The sequence below is a fragment of the Phyllostomus hastatus genome, unplaced genomic scaffold (genome assembly GCF_019186645.2).
Source record: "Phyllostomus hastatus isolate PE091 unplaced genomic scaffold, TTU_PhHast_1.1 phas_scaffold_93, whole genome shotgun sequence".
NCBI lineage: Eukaryota > Metazoa > Chordata > Mammalia > Chiroptera > Phyllostomidae > Phyllostomus > Phyllostomus hastatus.
Genome location: NW_025334042.1, coordinates 23968087 through 23981858, shown reverse-complemented (window position 1 = coordinate 23981858; position 13772 = coordinate 23968087). Strand labels below are relative to the sequence as shown.

The window sequence follows — 13772 nt, the reverse complement described above, 5'->3', positions numbered from 1 at the left end:
CCTGCCAGCATAAGGCCCTGCTCTTTGCACACCCCAGGTCAGGGTCATTGACCCCTGCACCCAGCCCTCCCCTTGTCAGAATGTCAGTGGTTCAAGAATTTTTACTTGTGTCCAGACCAGCTGTATGATGCAGAACAAATCCCAGCATCTCTGAGTCTGAGTAATTTTCTAAGAAACTTCCTGGAGGAAGCTCAGTAACTTTCTTCTGAAAGGAATGATGATTTTAAAGATTACAAGAATGATAGAATTCTTCCTAATTACTTAAATGGTAGTAACTGTAATAAAATATTTGCCCAGAATATCTTTGGTCTGGAGGATCTTATCTAATAGGTGAGGTCTGTGTTTGAAAGGCATAGGCAGTAATTTTTTCCCATCATGCAATAAGGATTTTCAACGCTCCTGAGCAGTGGCTCTGCATCCTGTCCCCTAAAGCACACACCCTGGCCCCTCACTCCTTAACCCCCTGCTGAACAGTACCTGCCACTGGGAGCCTGGCTTGGCACTTCCTGAGCTGTCACCAAGTGTCCACTGTTCTCCCAAAATCATTGCCAAAGTTAGTCTCCCTTCCTCATCTGTTTCTCTGCAGTATTTGCCACTGTTGCCCACTCCCATCTTGTAAAAATTCTTCTTCGCCCCAGTGCCAACACATGTCTGAATCTCACTTGGTGTTTTCTGACCACCCTTTTGTCATTCTTGGCTGCTTCTCCATGCCTACTGTTAAAAATAAACATTCTTTGACTCTCTTATCTTCACAAGAAAAAGCTTACACTGGAGCTTTCCTAATTCACTCTGTGGCATCAGACAACCCACAACTCTCTCTGAGATCCCTTTGTCCCTAAGAAAAGGAAGTGGGTGGACAATGATCCTAAACATCCCTTCCAGCTGCTCTGCAGTGCTATGCTAGTCTGTCCTAATTCATTCTTGTATTCCGTCAGTACCCAGTTTCAGAGAGCCAGCACAGGTCTGGGGTGGAGCTCAGACTACCGGGAAATAATCACTGCCAGTGTGGGAAGGAACCTTAAACATCACCTAGTCCGGAACTTTCATTTTGTAACAGGAAACCTAGGTCCAGATTGGGTACTCTATGGCCTCACAGTAGATGATGGCGTTAAGAAGGAAGTTTCCTGGGCTTTCTCCTATTGCAAAGTCGAAGCTCACATGTCTTCCAAACCTGGTTGAAGTGCAAAATAGTATCAGGGTAAAATGTGATATAGGAGGTATGAACTGATGTAGATCACTTTAGAGCCTTTTTTCCCCTTTAAAAAAATACATTTTATGTCCTGGCCGGGCAGCTCAGTTGGTTAGAATGTCATCCTGGTACACCAAGGTTGCGGGTTCAGTTTCTAGTCAGGGCACATACAAGAATCAACCGATGAGTACATAAATAAGCAAAACAACAAATTGATGTTTCTCTCCCTTGCTCCCTTTCTCTCTAAAATCAATCAATCAGTCAGTCAAATAAACTCTATATGAGAACTCCAAGAACTCTGGAGATATATTTGCTATAGTGGGCACTTTACACAAAGTAGAGCAATCTGATCACATAAAACATTGTAGACTTATGTTTTTAAATAGCCAAGTAAAACAGAACATCAAGTCACAGAATACATATACTTACAGTAATTCAAATGTCCAAAGCACAATACAGTACTATCTATTTAGTAGTTCACATAAATTAAGATTTACATACACACAAGCATATAAACAAATATTACTCTATTAGGACAAAGATTTAAGAAGTTACTTAGACATTTTGGCATTGACACCTACATATTTATGGCAACAAATAATGATGACTTTAAACTTTCAGTAAGACCTTTTGTTCAAGGATAGGAAATTTACAGAATGGAAAGAAGACAGTCAAACAAATGTACCTTTATTGCACTGCTTATCTAATATTATAGGATGTGACAGTACCCAGTACCTTTTATCAGTGAAGTCTGCTTACTCTAGTCTGAAATGATGAATTTAGCTGAATTATTTCCAAATCTACCTTTATTTTGTGCTTCATAAAGAATGGCTGTTTGGAATAGAACACTAACACTTTTCTTTAAAATAACTCAACTTTGATCCTAATAAGTTAGTAAAGCCTCTTTTTAAGGAACAATAATACACAAAGTTTATTTTTTTCTTTCAAGAATCCTAAATAAAAGGACAATGTCAGTCAAACCACCTCCAGGGCAGTTTCGAAGTGATCAAAGGTGCTAAAAGACTAAGACAGCATTATCTACAATCTAAGGTTTGGAAAACAATGCCATCTTTCTCCGGCACCTTGAGCAACCAAAGTGCTTTACCAGATTCCTATCAACCAAGATTCCTATCAACCATTTTTTAAAAAGGACCATTTAGTTGTATTTCAAAAACCAAACATAATTTCAGTCCTGCTGTTTATTTGGCAGACCACACACAAAGTTAAAGACGAAGAGGTTAATTTACTACATTGTACAAGTGTAGGCACAAGATTAAGTGGACGCCACGAAGGGTGTGTCTGAAAACACTGAATTGACTGAATCTGAGTCGGATTTCACCCTCGTGGACTTCAAGATGCCCTCAGCTATAACGGTTTCACTGGGAAAGAGCCTGACTTTCCCATTCTGCCCCGCTGCGGTATCCTTCAGGGGTTCCAAAAACACCACTCTTTTACCAGCACCTGCCTTCCGCTCCTCAGCTGGGACATCCCCAGCCAGGCTGGGACTGAGAATAGATGAGTGGGCATTGCTTTGGTTTAGCATACTCTTTTGTCTTTTGGCTTTACACCTGCAGGGACACGGCGTCAGATAGAGGTACAAAAGTACCAAAACGATACTGGCCACACAGGCTGCCAGAGTGGTAAAAGCTGTGTTAAATGCTTCATGGGCATGGGATCTGTTTATAGTGAAATTGCTCACGTTTATCGTGACATCCACAGTTTCATTTAACAGGCGCTGCCTGTTCATGGCAATACAGGAATACACGCCAGCATCCTCAAAACGAGGGCTTTCTATAACCAGGCTTCCATTGTGAAACACGTGAAAGTTTTCCACCTTTTTGTCCGGCTCTAGCCGAGTGTTATTGGGACCCACCCACATGAAATCCGTATTTGAACTACCAGTCTTGCCGTCACAGTGAACAATCAGCCTTTCTCCAACTTGAGCCTCATGGATAAAGCCAAGTGCACGGAAGGAGCCATTGATGATACTGTCAGAGCAATTCATAAAGCTCTCCTGGAGCAGCAGCACCTGGTGGGAATGCCCAGAGTCAGACCACATGCGGCAGGTATAATCATTCTTAAAATCCATCACGGAGCTGAAGTGCCTCCGATACCAAAAGATCAGCAGTGAGTAAAGGGAACAGTCACAGACAAATGGGTTTCCATGAAGGTAGATGCCTCTCAGCTGCTTTCCTGGCACTAAACTTATATGTTGCATTGGCAGGAAGGGGATCCGGTTATAAGAAACATCTAGGAACATCAGCTCTGCCAGTTTGAACCTCCCGACATACAAATCCATGGGGAACTTTGTGAGAAAGTTTTCACTTAAGTAGAGTTTCTGCAGTTGGAAAAGCCCTCCGAACGCTGAAGGATCAAGGTAGGAGATGTGATTGTTGTACAGCAGGAGCACTTCCAGACTCTTCAGCTCTTGGAACACTGCACTTTTCACCGCCTTCAGCTTGTTGGAGGATAAGTCAAGACACTTTAAATTGGGAGTCGCGGAAAAACTGCCCATGGAAATGCTGGTGATGTTGTTATGGCGAATAATGAGGGTATTCAGCTTTCCAAACGACGCTGGAATCCACTCCGAATCCAGAAGCCCAATTCTGTTATAACTCAGATCCAGTCTCTTAATCAGTCTGAAAAGGTTCCCAGGCACCTTGGACAGGTTTTTGTTGGTGCAGCTGACGATGTCCGTGGCACAGAGGCAAGCGGGAGGGCACACCCCGGAGGCGCCGGGCCCCACGGCCGCGGTGACCACCAGCAGACACAGCAGTCCCCTGCAGCCGGGTCTCACAACTCCAGGAAGGCTGGGCGGCGAGCGTAAACGCAAAGACATTATGGTCGCCTCTCTCAGTCTCTTCCAGGCGTCTTCGCCACCAGCTCAGCCTCCGGCCAGGGAATCTGGTAAACAATCAGTATTGAAAGAGGGGTTAAAAAAGAAAACAAAAGAGAAGAAAAAAAAGCAAGCAAAGTTAACTACCACCAATTAACCCTTAAGAGTCACATCTTTCTTTCTAGTAACTTTGGAAATGGAGGTTTAATTTCACACTGGGGAGCCTACGTTGCTTTTTTACTGTTAAGTGCAAATTTCCCTGGGTTACTCCCGCAGACGGGCATTTACAGCCACACAATCTATAAATACAACCGTCTCAACATCAGGAATACAATATTTGTTTAGGTGCATCCTGCTTTTTTTTTAACCCCCTCCAACAGACGCAAAAATACACAAACCCATGCTATAAACAATTCAGCGGAAATACTTAGCAAGCCACCCGTCCAGAACTCCACTCACGGGGCTGCGAAGCCTCCCGGACTCGGGATAGCCTGCCGACGGCGATGCCTTCTGAAGGTCTGTGCGTCTGTCTGTCTGTCACTCTCGCATCTCCTGAGTTCCTTTCCCTCTCGCTCCCGGCGGGCGGCAGCCTCTCGCTGGCTCTCAACTTTGGGAGTTTTAAGGAGCCGCGGCGGCAGCAGCAACCGCGGGCGCAGGAAACGTCTCCGCCGGCTCCGGTGAGTTCTCCCGGGCTCTCGTCATCGCCCAGCGAAGGTACCGAAGGTACCGTCTCGGCGCTCTGGCCGTCTGGTGCCCGCGCGCCGCCGGGAGCCCAGGTCCCGAGCCCGGTCCGAGTGGCGGGGGCGCTGGCAGCCGGAGGGACCCGGCCCCGCCTCTCCGCGCTCCAGAGGCAGCTGGACGCTGGGTTCCCGCGCGCCGCCACTCGGGTTTTATCCCCGCGCGCGCTGCGGGTCGGGTGCGGAGCGCCAGGGCTGGGCCCGCCCCTGAGCGCCCCCCGCCACCCCGCCACTGCGGGAACCAGCTCCGAGGCCGAGGGCAGGAGAAGGTTGGGCAAGTGGAGGGGGGCACCGCGGCGCGGGAAGGGGCGACCGCACAGCCAATCGGAGCTGCAGCCGACGCCCACCCCGCGGTCCCGCAGCCTCCCTCCGCTGGCTGTTCCTGGGCCTCGGAGAGCGGGCTCACGGGTGGGCGCGCCGGGCGGGGGTCTACACCAAGGCCAGGGCTGGAGTCCCCCGGGTGGGGACGCGCTCGCCCACTCCCGCCATTTGCGTCCGTTTGTTTAATCTAGAACCCTGTACGGTGGGGTGTTGGAAGATTGAGGGGGACACACCCAGCCTGAGAGGGAGAGGTCGCACCCTGGGAGAGGTTGGTTAGTCGCGGCCGCCAGGCCCGATGCACTCCCCGACCTCTGGAGTCTTCCTTTGGGCGAGGGCCAGGCAGGTTTCCAGGGCGCTAAGTGCAATGGGTTTAAAGGTTTACAAAATAAACACTGAAGCAGCCTTCCGTCTCCGCCCACATTTGGGGAGGTGGTGGGGGGCAGGGAGACCGGGCGCGCTCCCCGTAGTGCAACGGGGATCTCTGCTGGAGGGACTGGGAAGGCGCACGGGGGACACTACCGACTTCCCTGGAAAAGTTCTATCTCTTTCCCTACTCGGGAGAGGGCGTCGGGGATGGTGGCCGATTCGAGAAGCAGGAGCGGCTGGAAAAAGGTCTGGAGCCGACCTCCTGGCTGGAATGCAAAGATAAGGGCATTAAGCTTTAAAAAACATCCGGCTCACTCAGGACAGGGACTGATCCCAGAGTCGCTGCTCCGAGACTCTTCCTCGCTTCCTGAGACGCAGGGGGCCTGGGCCGCAAGGGAAGGTGCGAGTCCCCGCAGACCAAAAAAAAAAGTAGACGTAGGAGGTGGAAGGCGTGGGGCTGATGAACGTTTAGATTAAAAATCCATTTTTGTTTAATTCCAAGGTGATGTTTAACGATGGGATTTGACTGAGCCAAATGGCCCATTTGCCTGTTTTATCCAGATTAAAAATAAATAAATTACTGTCTCTATAAGAGATACTAAACAAAGAGAAAGAGATGGGAAGACTGCAAATATAACTTGTCATATTACTGAACGTAGACTAAAAGATGGTGGCGACAATCAGTATCCCCCCCCTCCCCCAACACACACGCAGACACTTGAGCAACCTGCATTTAAGGCGAGTTGGTCCCTACACTGTCGTGAACGGATTCCCACGGGAGCCCTGATCTCCAGGGCCATATTTGAAAGGGAATTGTGTGCACTATTAACTTAGCCTGTTTGTGATAATTCATCTGGAATAGCACTGGTAAATCAAGGTTTTTCAGGTGAGAACAGCTTGATTCAAATGGGTTTCAGTTTCATGAAAAGTTGAATGTTACCCTAAAAGGATGTCATACAGCCGGAAATATTTCCTGCCCAGGAGCTCCCAGGGGCAAAGCAGAGGCTGAGATTTTTCTAAAGTCAGGCAACACTTCCTGGGAGTCTAAAAAAACTGGGTCTTTAAGCTTCGTTTTTACAGTTAGAATGGTTAACAGAGGAATAGAATTAAAGATTTTTGCTCGGAGGAATAATTTTTTAAATTTTTAAAAAGATTTTATTTATTTATTTTTAGAGAGGGAAGGGAGGGAGAAAGAGAGAGAGAGAGAAACATCAATGTGTGGTTACTGGGGGCCGTGGCCTGCAACCCAGGCATGTGCCCTGACTGGGAATCAAACCTGCGGTGCTTTGGTTCACAGCCCGCGCTCAATCCACTGAGCTATGCCAGCCAGGGCCAGAGGAACAATTTTTAAAGGACTAGTAAATTTTTGCAGTGTCTTACAAGTAACTATCATCCTATTCAAAGGAGACCCTGAAAGTGCACGAAAGACCTGTATTTAATACAAAAATAGTCTAAAAAGCATAAGTGACTTTCAAAATGGAAACAGGTTCTGTTATGATAGCTGCAGGCACATCACAGAAACATCATGCAAAGATTATGCAGTATAAATAAACTACATTCACTCAAAATCCACAGACGACTTTATTTCTGTATTTGAATACCTGATTTTTGGATTCTGCACATTTGTCAAGGAGAAAGGAGCTGTGAAAGGTGTGGGTTCACTAAGCTTGGGAAAGAGAAAGCGAAGGTTTAACCTTAATAAGGGTATAAGGTGTCACCTTATTCTGTGGAGGATAATTTTTTATCTTTCTAGCATCCCTTCACCTTCCTTACGTGGCCCACTCCCAACTGGAAGGCGAATTCCACAAGGGCAGAAACTTTGTCTTAGTCACTGCTCTTTTCTAAGCTCTTGCAACCCTGCTTGACAATTGCTTGGCTTTCAGAACTTTTGATGAATGAACTTATAAATGGGGAACGTGTTCAAGGCTTACCCCACCTGAGTCCGCTGGTCGCCATCCTGCCTGCTGTACGCCCAAAGCTTGTGTGAACACCGGTGGGGAGAGGGCAGAGAGGGGCCTCGCCAACATTATTTGAATCCTGCATCCCATAGCCCTGGAGGTCACTGCACTTGAGACTTCCTTCTTAATTGCATTCTCCACCCCCTCCCTTTGTTTGGCTTCCACAATTTTGAGTGTGTTTATGCCACTTGTAACTGAAAGAGCCCTTGCATAAAGAATGGTAAAAGTAAGTAGGCATTGGGCCATAATGATGTGCCAGAGACTGAGCTCTGCGTTTTGTGTGCATTATTTCATTTACTGCTCACCATAACCCCGTGACATTGTATAATCCTATCACCCAGCTGGCCACAGTGTTCGGAGTTATTTGAAATGGAATGAGACTAACTTAGTTTGAGGCTCCATGTGAAGGACTTAGATTAAACAGAAGAAAGACATCTCTGGCAGGGTGGTTCCAGCCTGGAATGGATTGCCGAGACAGATGGTTGAGTTGCCTTCTCAGGAGTTTAAAATAGGACAGATAGATATTCCTCTGGCCTTTCCCACATGGCACAATCTATTGATATTTTTTCAAAGATTTTATTCATTTTTAGAGAGGAGGGAAGGGAGGGAGAAGGGGAGAGAAACACTGAAGTGAGAGAGAAGCACCAATCGGTTGCCTCTCCTATGCTATGCACCCTGTCCATGGACTGAACTCACAACCCAAGCCTGTGACCTGAGCAGGAATCAAACTGTGAACCTCTCACTTTGTGGGACCATGCCCAACCAACTGAGCCACCCCAGGCAGGGCAATCTGTTGATATTTTTGGCTGTTCAGTAATGACTCCAACAGATGGTAGAAAGTGCATTGACATTTGACATGATTCTGAATCTAGGGTGCTGAGTTTGGAAGTAATGCCTACCTGGAGGCAGGGTATTTGAGTAGATGAAATCTCTGGTGTTCTTCTGGCCCTGTGATTTCCAAAATTTCTTAGGTTGCAATCAAAATGTTAAGAAGAGAGCTGAGACAAGAAATTGTTGCATCACTAGCTTGATAATTTGGAGTCACTTTTACTACTAATGAACACTTTAATAGCACTTTATGTCCTGTGAAGGGTCTCATGTGCCGTATCTCATGTGATTATAGCCTGCGCCTGTAACCAGGGGTAGCTGGGACACCAGCAGATATTGAATGTCCCCTCCTTTTTAACCTGGGGGCACATTGGAGTTCTTCAGAGATGGAGCTCACCGATGCCTCCGGTCTGCAGGTGAACTGTTCCCTAGAGCTCTCTGTCAGGTGTCCTCGCCCTCAGCATGGCGCTCTTGGCAGGGTGTTTACAAGGTGACAGGAGCCTTGGCCCACAGGAGACACGTGTCTCTGCCCCCTCTGCTCCTGCAAAAGATCCTTCTTCTTTTGGCCTGCTTCAGGTGATTTATTAAATTGCCCAGGATTTGTGGTAGAACCATCTCTGGCCTGGTAGCGTGTTTCTCGCTGCACAGGGACGAGCTCCAGCCCCTGTGCTCTCTGAACTCCAGGAGGCATGTGGCAGCTTGTAGCTTCCACCTCTGGAAGCTCCCTCGACTAGAAATGGAAGGGATGGGGGGGGCGGGGGGGGTGTTGAGGACTTCACTGATAGGTTGTTTTTCCAAAAAAATTACCCCAATAAATTTAATAAAAAGGAAAAATAAATAAATAATAAAATAAAGCATTTAGTTGGGATAAAACTCACCATTTGATCATTTAAAAGTATGCTATTCTGTGACTTTAATGTACTCACCTTATTGTGTAATCATTCTGATTCCAGAATAATTTCATCATCCCCCAAAGAAGCCCTGTACTCATTAAGCAGTCACTCCCACCCGCCACTCCCAGCCCCTGGCAACCACTAACCTACTTTCTGTCACTATGGATCTGCCTATTCTGGACACTTCACATAAATGGAATCATACAATATGTGGCCTTCGTGCTAGCTTCTTTCACTTGGCATAATGTTTTCAAGGTCTGGATGGAGTTCTTTGGCTACAGGTTGTACAGTCAGCTGAGATCATCCCTTTGAAAGTCCTGCATGTTTGGTTTAGCTATGCCTGAGCTCAGAATGTGGGGCATCTGCCCTATTGTTGTCAGTCTTGGCCCAGAGTCCCATTTACCCAGTCTTCAATTCTAAGAGCATTAAACCCCTGTGTAGTTACAGAAACCTAGCAGCTTTATGAGATGAGGAGATCTAAGTTCTAGCCTTGGTAAAAAAAAATGCTTTAATCTCTCCATAAACCCCACGAAACAATTAAAAATATAACAATTAATGATTTAAGTTCCCTTCAACATCATAAAGTTAATCTGGTTTCCTGGTGACAGTGGGCCCCAGAAGCACACAGTGGTAGAGCACAGGTACCAGTGGTCAGAGCAGGGCCCGGTGTGGCTCCTCAGCTGGTCCGTCCCCGCTGCCCTGGGCTGGTCTGGCTCTTCCTCCCTCTCCCCGGGAATGGTGTCGGTCCCAGTGGCACTTCAGGAAGAGTGACTTGGGGCAAGTTCTCTGTAGCTGAGATATCACTCCGTAGTACAGTATTGTATAGTATCAACTATACCTCTCTAGTTGAGATATCACTCTTTAGTGGAAATATCTACTAAATATTTTATTATGATGGAGTAGTACACATTCATTGCAGGATTATTTCTAACCAAAAAATGTGTTACACATCTAATGTTCCACAGGGATGTGGGTGAATAAGTTAGTGTACATCCATCCATCGGGTGTCATACTATATTGTCATTGAAAATAACATGTCAGAGAAATATCTGGGGACATAGATAAAAGTTGCAAACAGCTACTATTTCAACTGTTGTAAAAGGGAATATGCCAAGGCCTGTCCCCTAAAAGTCCAGCCATTATTGATATAATGAGAATGGTTTGCGTAACATCCATGTAACCTGACAGCCAAGGAGAGTAGACTGGAATGTGCATGTGTGAACAGTGACGACTTTACTGTACTAGTCAGTGGGGATGGTAGATGCCATTGAGTGAGCATGTGCACTGGGCGGCTGTTGGATTAAAAATGACTGAGCAAGTAAAGCAACAAATCTGCATCAAATATTGCAAAAATTTTGTGTTAAACTTGAACATCCTTCCACAAAAACTATTTGGATGATTCAGAAGGCCACAGCTATGGGCAACTGGTGATTGGCAGCTTTGTCATGAGAATGTGCCCACTCATAAGATGCATCACGTCTTATGCAGACTTTTTGGTGAAACATCAAATTGCTCCGGTGCCTCAGCCTCCCTACAGTCCAGATTTGGTGCCCTGTGACTTCTGGCTTTTTTCAAAACTAAAATCACTTTTGAAAGGGAAGAGATTTCAGACCATCGATGAAATTCAGGAAAATACAACAGGGCACCTGGTGACAACTGGGAGAACTGTGTGAGGTCCCAAGGTTCCTACATTGAAGGGGACTGAAGTGTCACTGTCCTGTGTACAAAGTTTCTTGTATCTTGTATCTGCTTCAATAAATGCCTCTGTTTTCATATTACGTGGCTGCATACCTTCTGGACAGACCTCATACATGTGTATGTGTAGATCATCTGAAAGAGTACATACCTACATCATAACAGTGCTTTTAAGTTTTTCTTCTCTTTACCTGTATTTTCTATTTTCTACAATACTTTTGTGGTAAGAAAAAGCACAATGAGAACTTACAGCTGTTTAAAGTTACCTATGACTAAGTCATGAGCAACACTGTTTTGGCTTTATTGTGATTCCCACTTAATATTCAGCAACTGTAGTTTCAGAGGGCAAAAGCCTCTTCCGACTTCTCAGGCAGGAAGTAACTCCTATTTCCCCCGATCTGAGGTACAGTGATTGCTGTTCCCTCTTCGCAATAGTCATTTATTTGGCAAATATTTACTGAACCTCTACTGTGTCTCGGGCACTGTTCTTTAGTCTGAGAATCGTAGGTGCACACGATGCTACACTAGCCACACGACTCTTACTGGTGGCCAGTTGTCCACATTCCCTGGCTTGGAACTCAGCCTCCTCAGCTGGGACCCCCTCCCAGCCTCCGTGAATTCTCTCCCACGACGCATTGTTAGATGAATCTTTGCAGCATCATCTCCTGCCTCACACCACCGTTTGTTGTTCAATGAGAAACAAAAATAAAAAAACCCTCAAAGCCTCTTTTTCTAATCCTAAAAATCCTGTGTTCACTGTATCTGTTCTGGGAGATACAGAACAAAATGTAAAAAGCCAGACAATGCCATTCATCTTACTGATAAATCACATTTTTTTCTGCTCAAAGAATAAATTCATTGCAGTGAGGAACCTGAGAAGTTTGCAAAATGATGATTTTCTCTTTGTCATAATTATGTAATGAGAGAAACAAGCAGACCTTTTTTTTTCAAATGCTCTGAAATTCTCAGCCTTCAGAATGAAATAAGCAGAGGAAAATTTGCTTTATCAAATCCAGCGTGTCAAAGCCATGCCTCTAGCATTACAGTCACTTCCTGAGATTTTGGTCATAAATGGTAAGCACTCTCATTTTCAGTTTTCTCATCATTAGCCTGAAGGGATTTTCTAATTGAATTCCTAAATGCTATTATATCTCTCAAAACTGAGGCTAATTTTATCTTCTGATAAATACAGATAATATTTAACAAAACCAGCTTAGAGAACTATATGCAGCATTCAGACTCCTATTTTAAGTCCTTAAAAATGATATGCTTTCCTGTAACAGTAATTAATTTAAAATGACTTTGTAAAGGTGATATCTGATATTCAAAGAAATATTTGATTTGAAGCCATCATTAATTACTAGCCAACATTAACATGAGGTAAAATGAAATTGAAAGAAAAAATAGTAAACTCAGTGATATGCCAGCACCATTGCAAATACTTATTCAGTTATTTTCAGCAAATGCCAAGTCCTTCTGTAGTAGATGTTCTGTGTGTAATTTGCTCTGGAGCTCTGACCTTTCTTTCGGCTTGTGATAGTGAAAAGACACTTCGCATTCATATAGAGGAAGGCAGAGGACCTCTGGAAAGATCCAGGAAAGTGGACTTGGAAATGAGACCCAGCATTTATTGCATTCTCACTATATACCAGCCTTCTTATTTAATTTTTTTGAAGATTTTATTTTTAGAGAGGAGGTGAAAGGAAGGAGAAAGAGAGGGAGAGAAATGTGATGTGCGAGAGAAACAGCAATCAGTTGCCTCTCTCAGGTCCCCAGCTGGGAACATGGCCAGCAACTCAAGCATGTGCCCTGACTGGGAATTGAACCGGCAACCTTTCAGTTCCCAGGCCAGAGCTCAATCCACTGAGCCACACCAGCAAGAGCTTCACTTAATTCTTACAAGGGTTCAAAGAGATGGCCATTAACAACCCTGTCCTTCTAATGAGGGTGGTGGGGCTTAGTTGTTTTCTTTAACTTGCCCAAGATTAGAGGTAGAACTAGATCTCTCACTGAACTCTGTCTCACTCTGATCTCATACCAGATGATTAGCTCTAATGCTCCCCATTAGGGAGAAGTTGGGTCAGCCATAATTTAAATTCCATTCAGCAAATACTGTTAGTCCTGGCCACACTCCCAGAGCCGTGACAGGCTTGCTCTCCTCTAGGAATTTGTAGTCTCATTTGAAATAATTATAGGATCTATAACCAAGAACCAAAATATTTGCAACAGAAAATATACCTTGGGTATTTAAAAATCCAACAGAAGCAGAAGCTCAGATCATACTCATTTCTTGTTGACCAAGTATCTAATTCAACAAGGTGAATTGTTGCAAATAAAAATATAACCTGGGAGAAACTGTTTGAACAGTCAGGGATGAAATTAAGTCTCAGAATTAAGTAACGATAATATGAACCCCCTGCCTCATTTTATCCATGGCACTCACAATAAAGAACTGTGAAAAAAGAAAGTAGTATTTCTTTCCTGGCACATACGAAGTATCTAAAACATCCTCTAATTATATGCCAAGTGGCAATGTATTTTTAAAAAAACATTGAATAAATAATCAGATCTTTGGGTCCTGGTGCCAGAACCTTCATTTATTAACTGTATGTATGATTTTGGGTAAGTGGCCTGGTCTTTCAGATTATCGGCTTCCCCATGTGTAAAATGGAGATGCAGTACGATGTGCACGCTGTTTCATTTCTCCATGCTCACTGAGATGACCGCGTGGAAAGTGCTCGGGGAACTATAAAGCTGTAAAAGAGTATGACAGTGAGTCCCTATCGTGTGTTATTCATCTTTATTGCCCTGTGCCTTGGACATGATCTTACACAGCACAGATGTTTAACAAATGTTTGTTGAACCTAATGGAACTGAAGCTCAGTTTATGTACAAAATAAACAGAGCTGGAGAAGTGTCTCCACAATGTTTGTACTAATTATGTGGCTC

General features: G+C 44.9%; 2 protein-coding genes across 4 annotated transcripts in view; one reads left to right on the top strand and one right to left on the bottom strand.

Moving 5' to 3' along the window:
* Positions 1 to 1484: 1484 nt before the first annotated feature.
* AMIGO2 (adhesion molecule with Ig like domain 2) lies at positions 1485 to 4604 on the bottom strand. The gene is made up of 2 exons (XM_045829257.1): positions 4485 to 4604; positions 1485 to 4093 (listed from the first exon to the last, which is right to left on the bottom strand). The coding sequence occupies exon 2, from the start codon at positions 4026 to 4028 to the stop codon at positions 2463 to 2465; it is 1566 nt and encodes a 521-aa protein (XP_045685213.1). The 5' UTR covers positions 4029 to 4093; positions 4485 to 4604; the 3' UTR covers positions 1485 to 2462.
* The window catches only part of PCED1B (PC-esterase domain containing 1B), a 120846-nt gene continuing 111656 nt past the window's right edge, over positions 4583 to 13772 (top strand). For all 3 annotated transcript variants that reach the window (XM_045829264.1, XM_045829262.1, XM_045829260.1), the window contains exon 1: positions 4583 to 4702. The gene's annotated coding sequence lies outside the window, so the exon portion shown is untranslated. The remainder of the gene's footprint in view (positions 4703 to 13772) is intronic.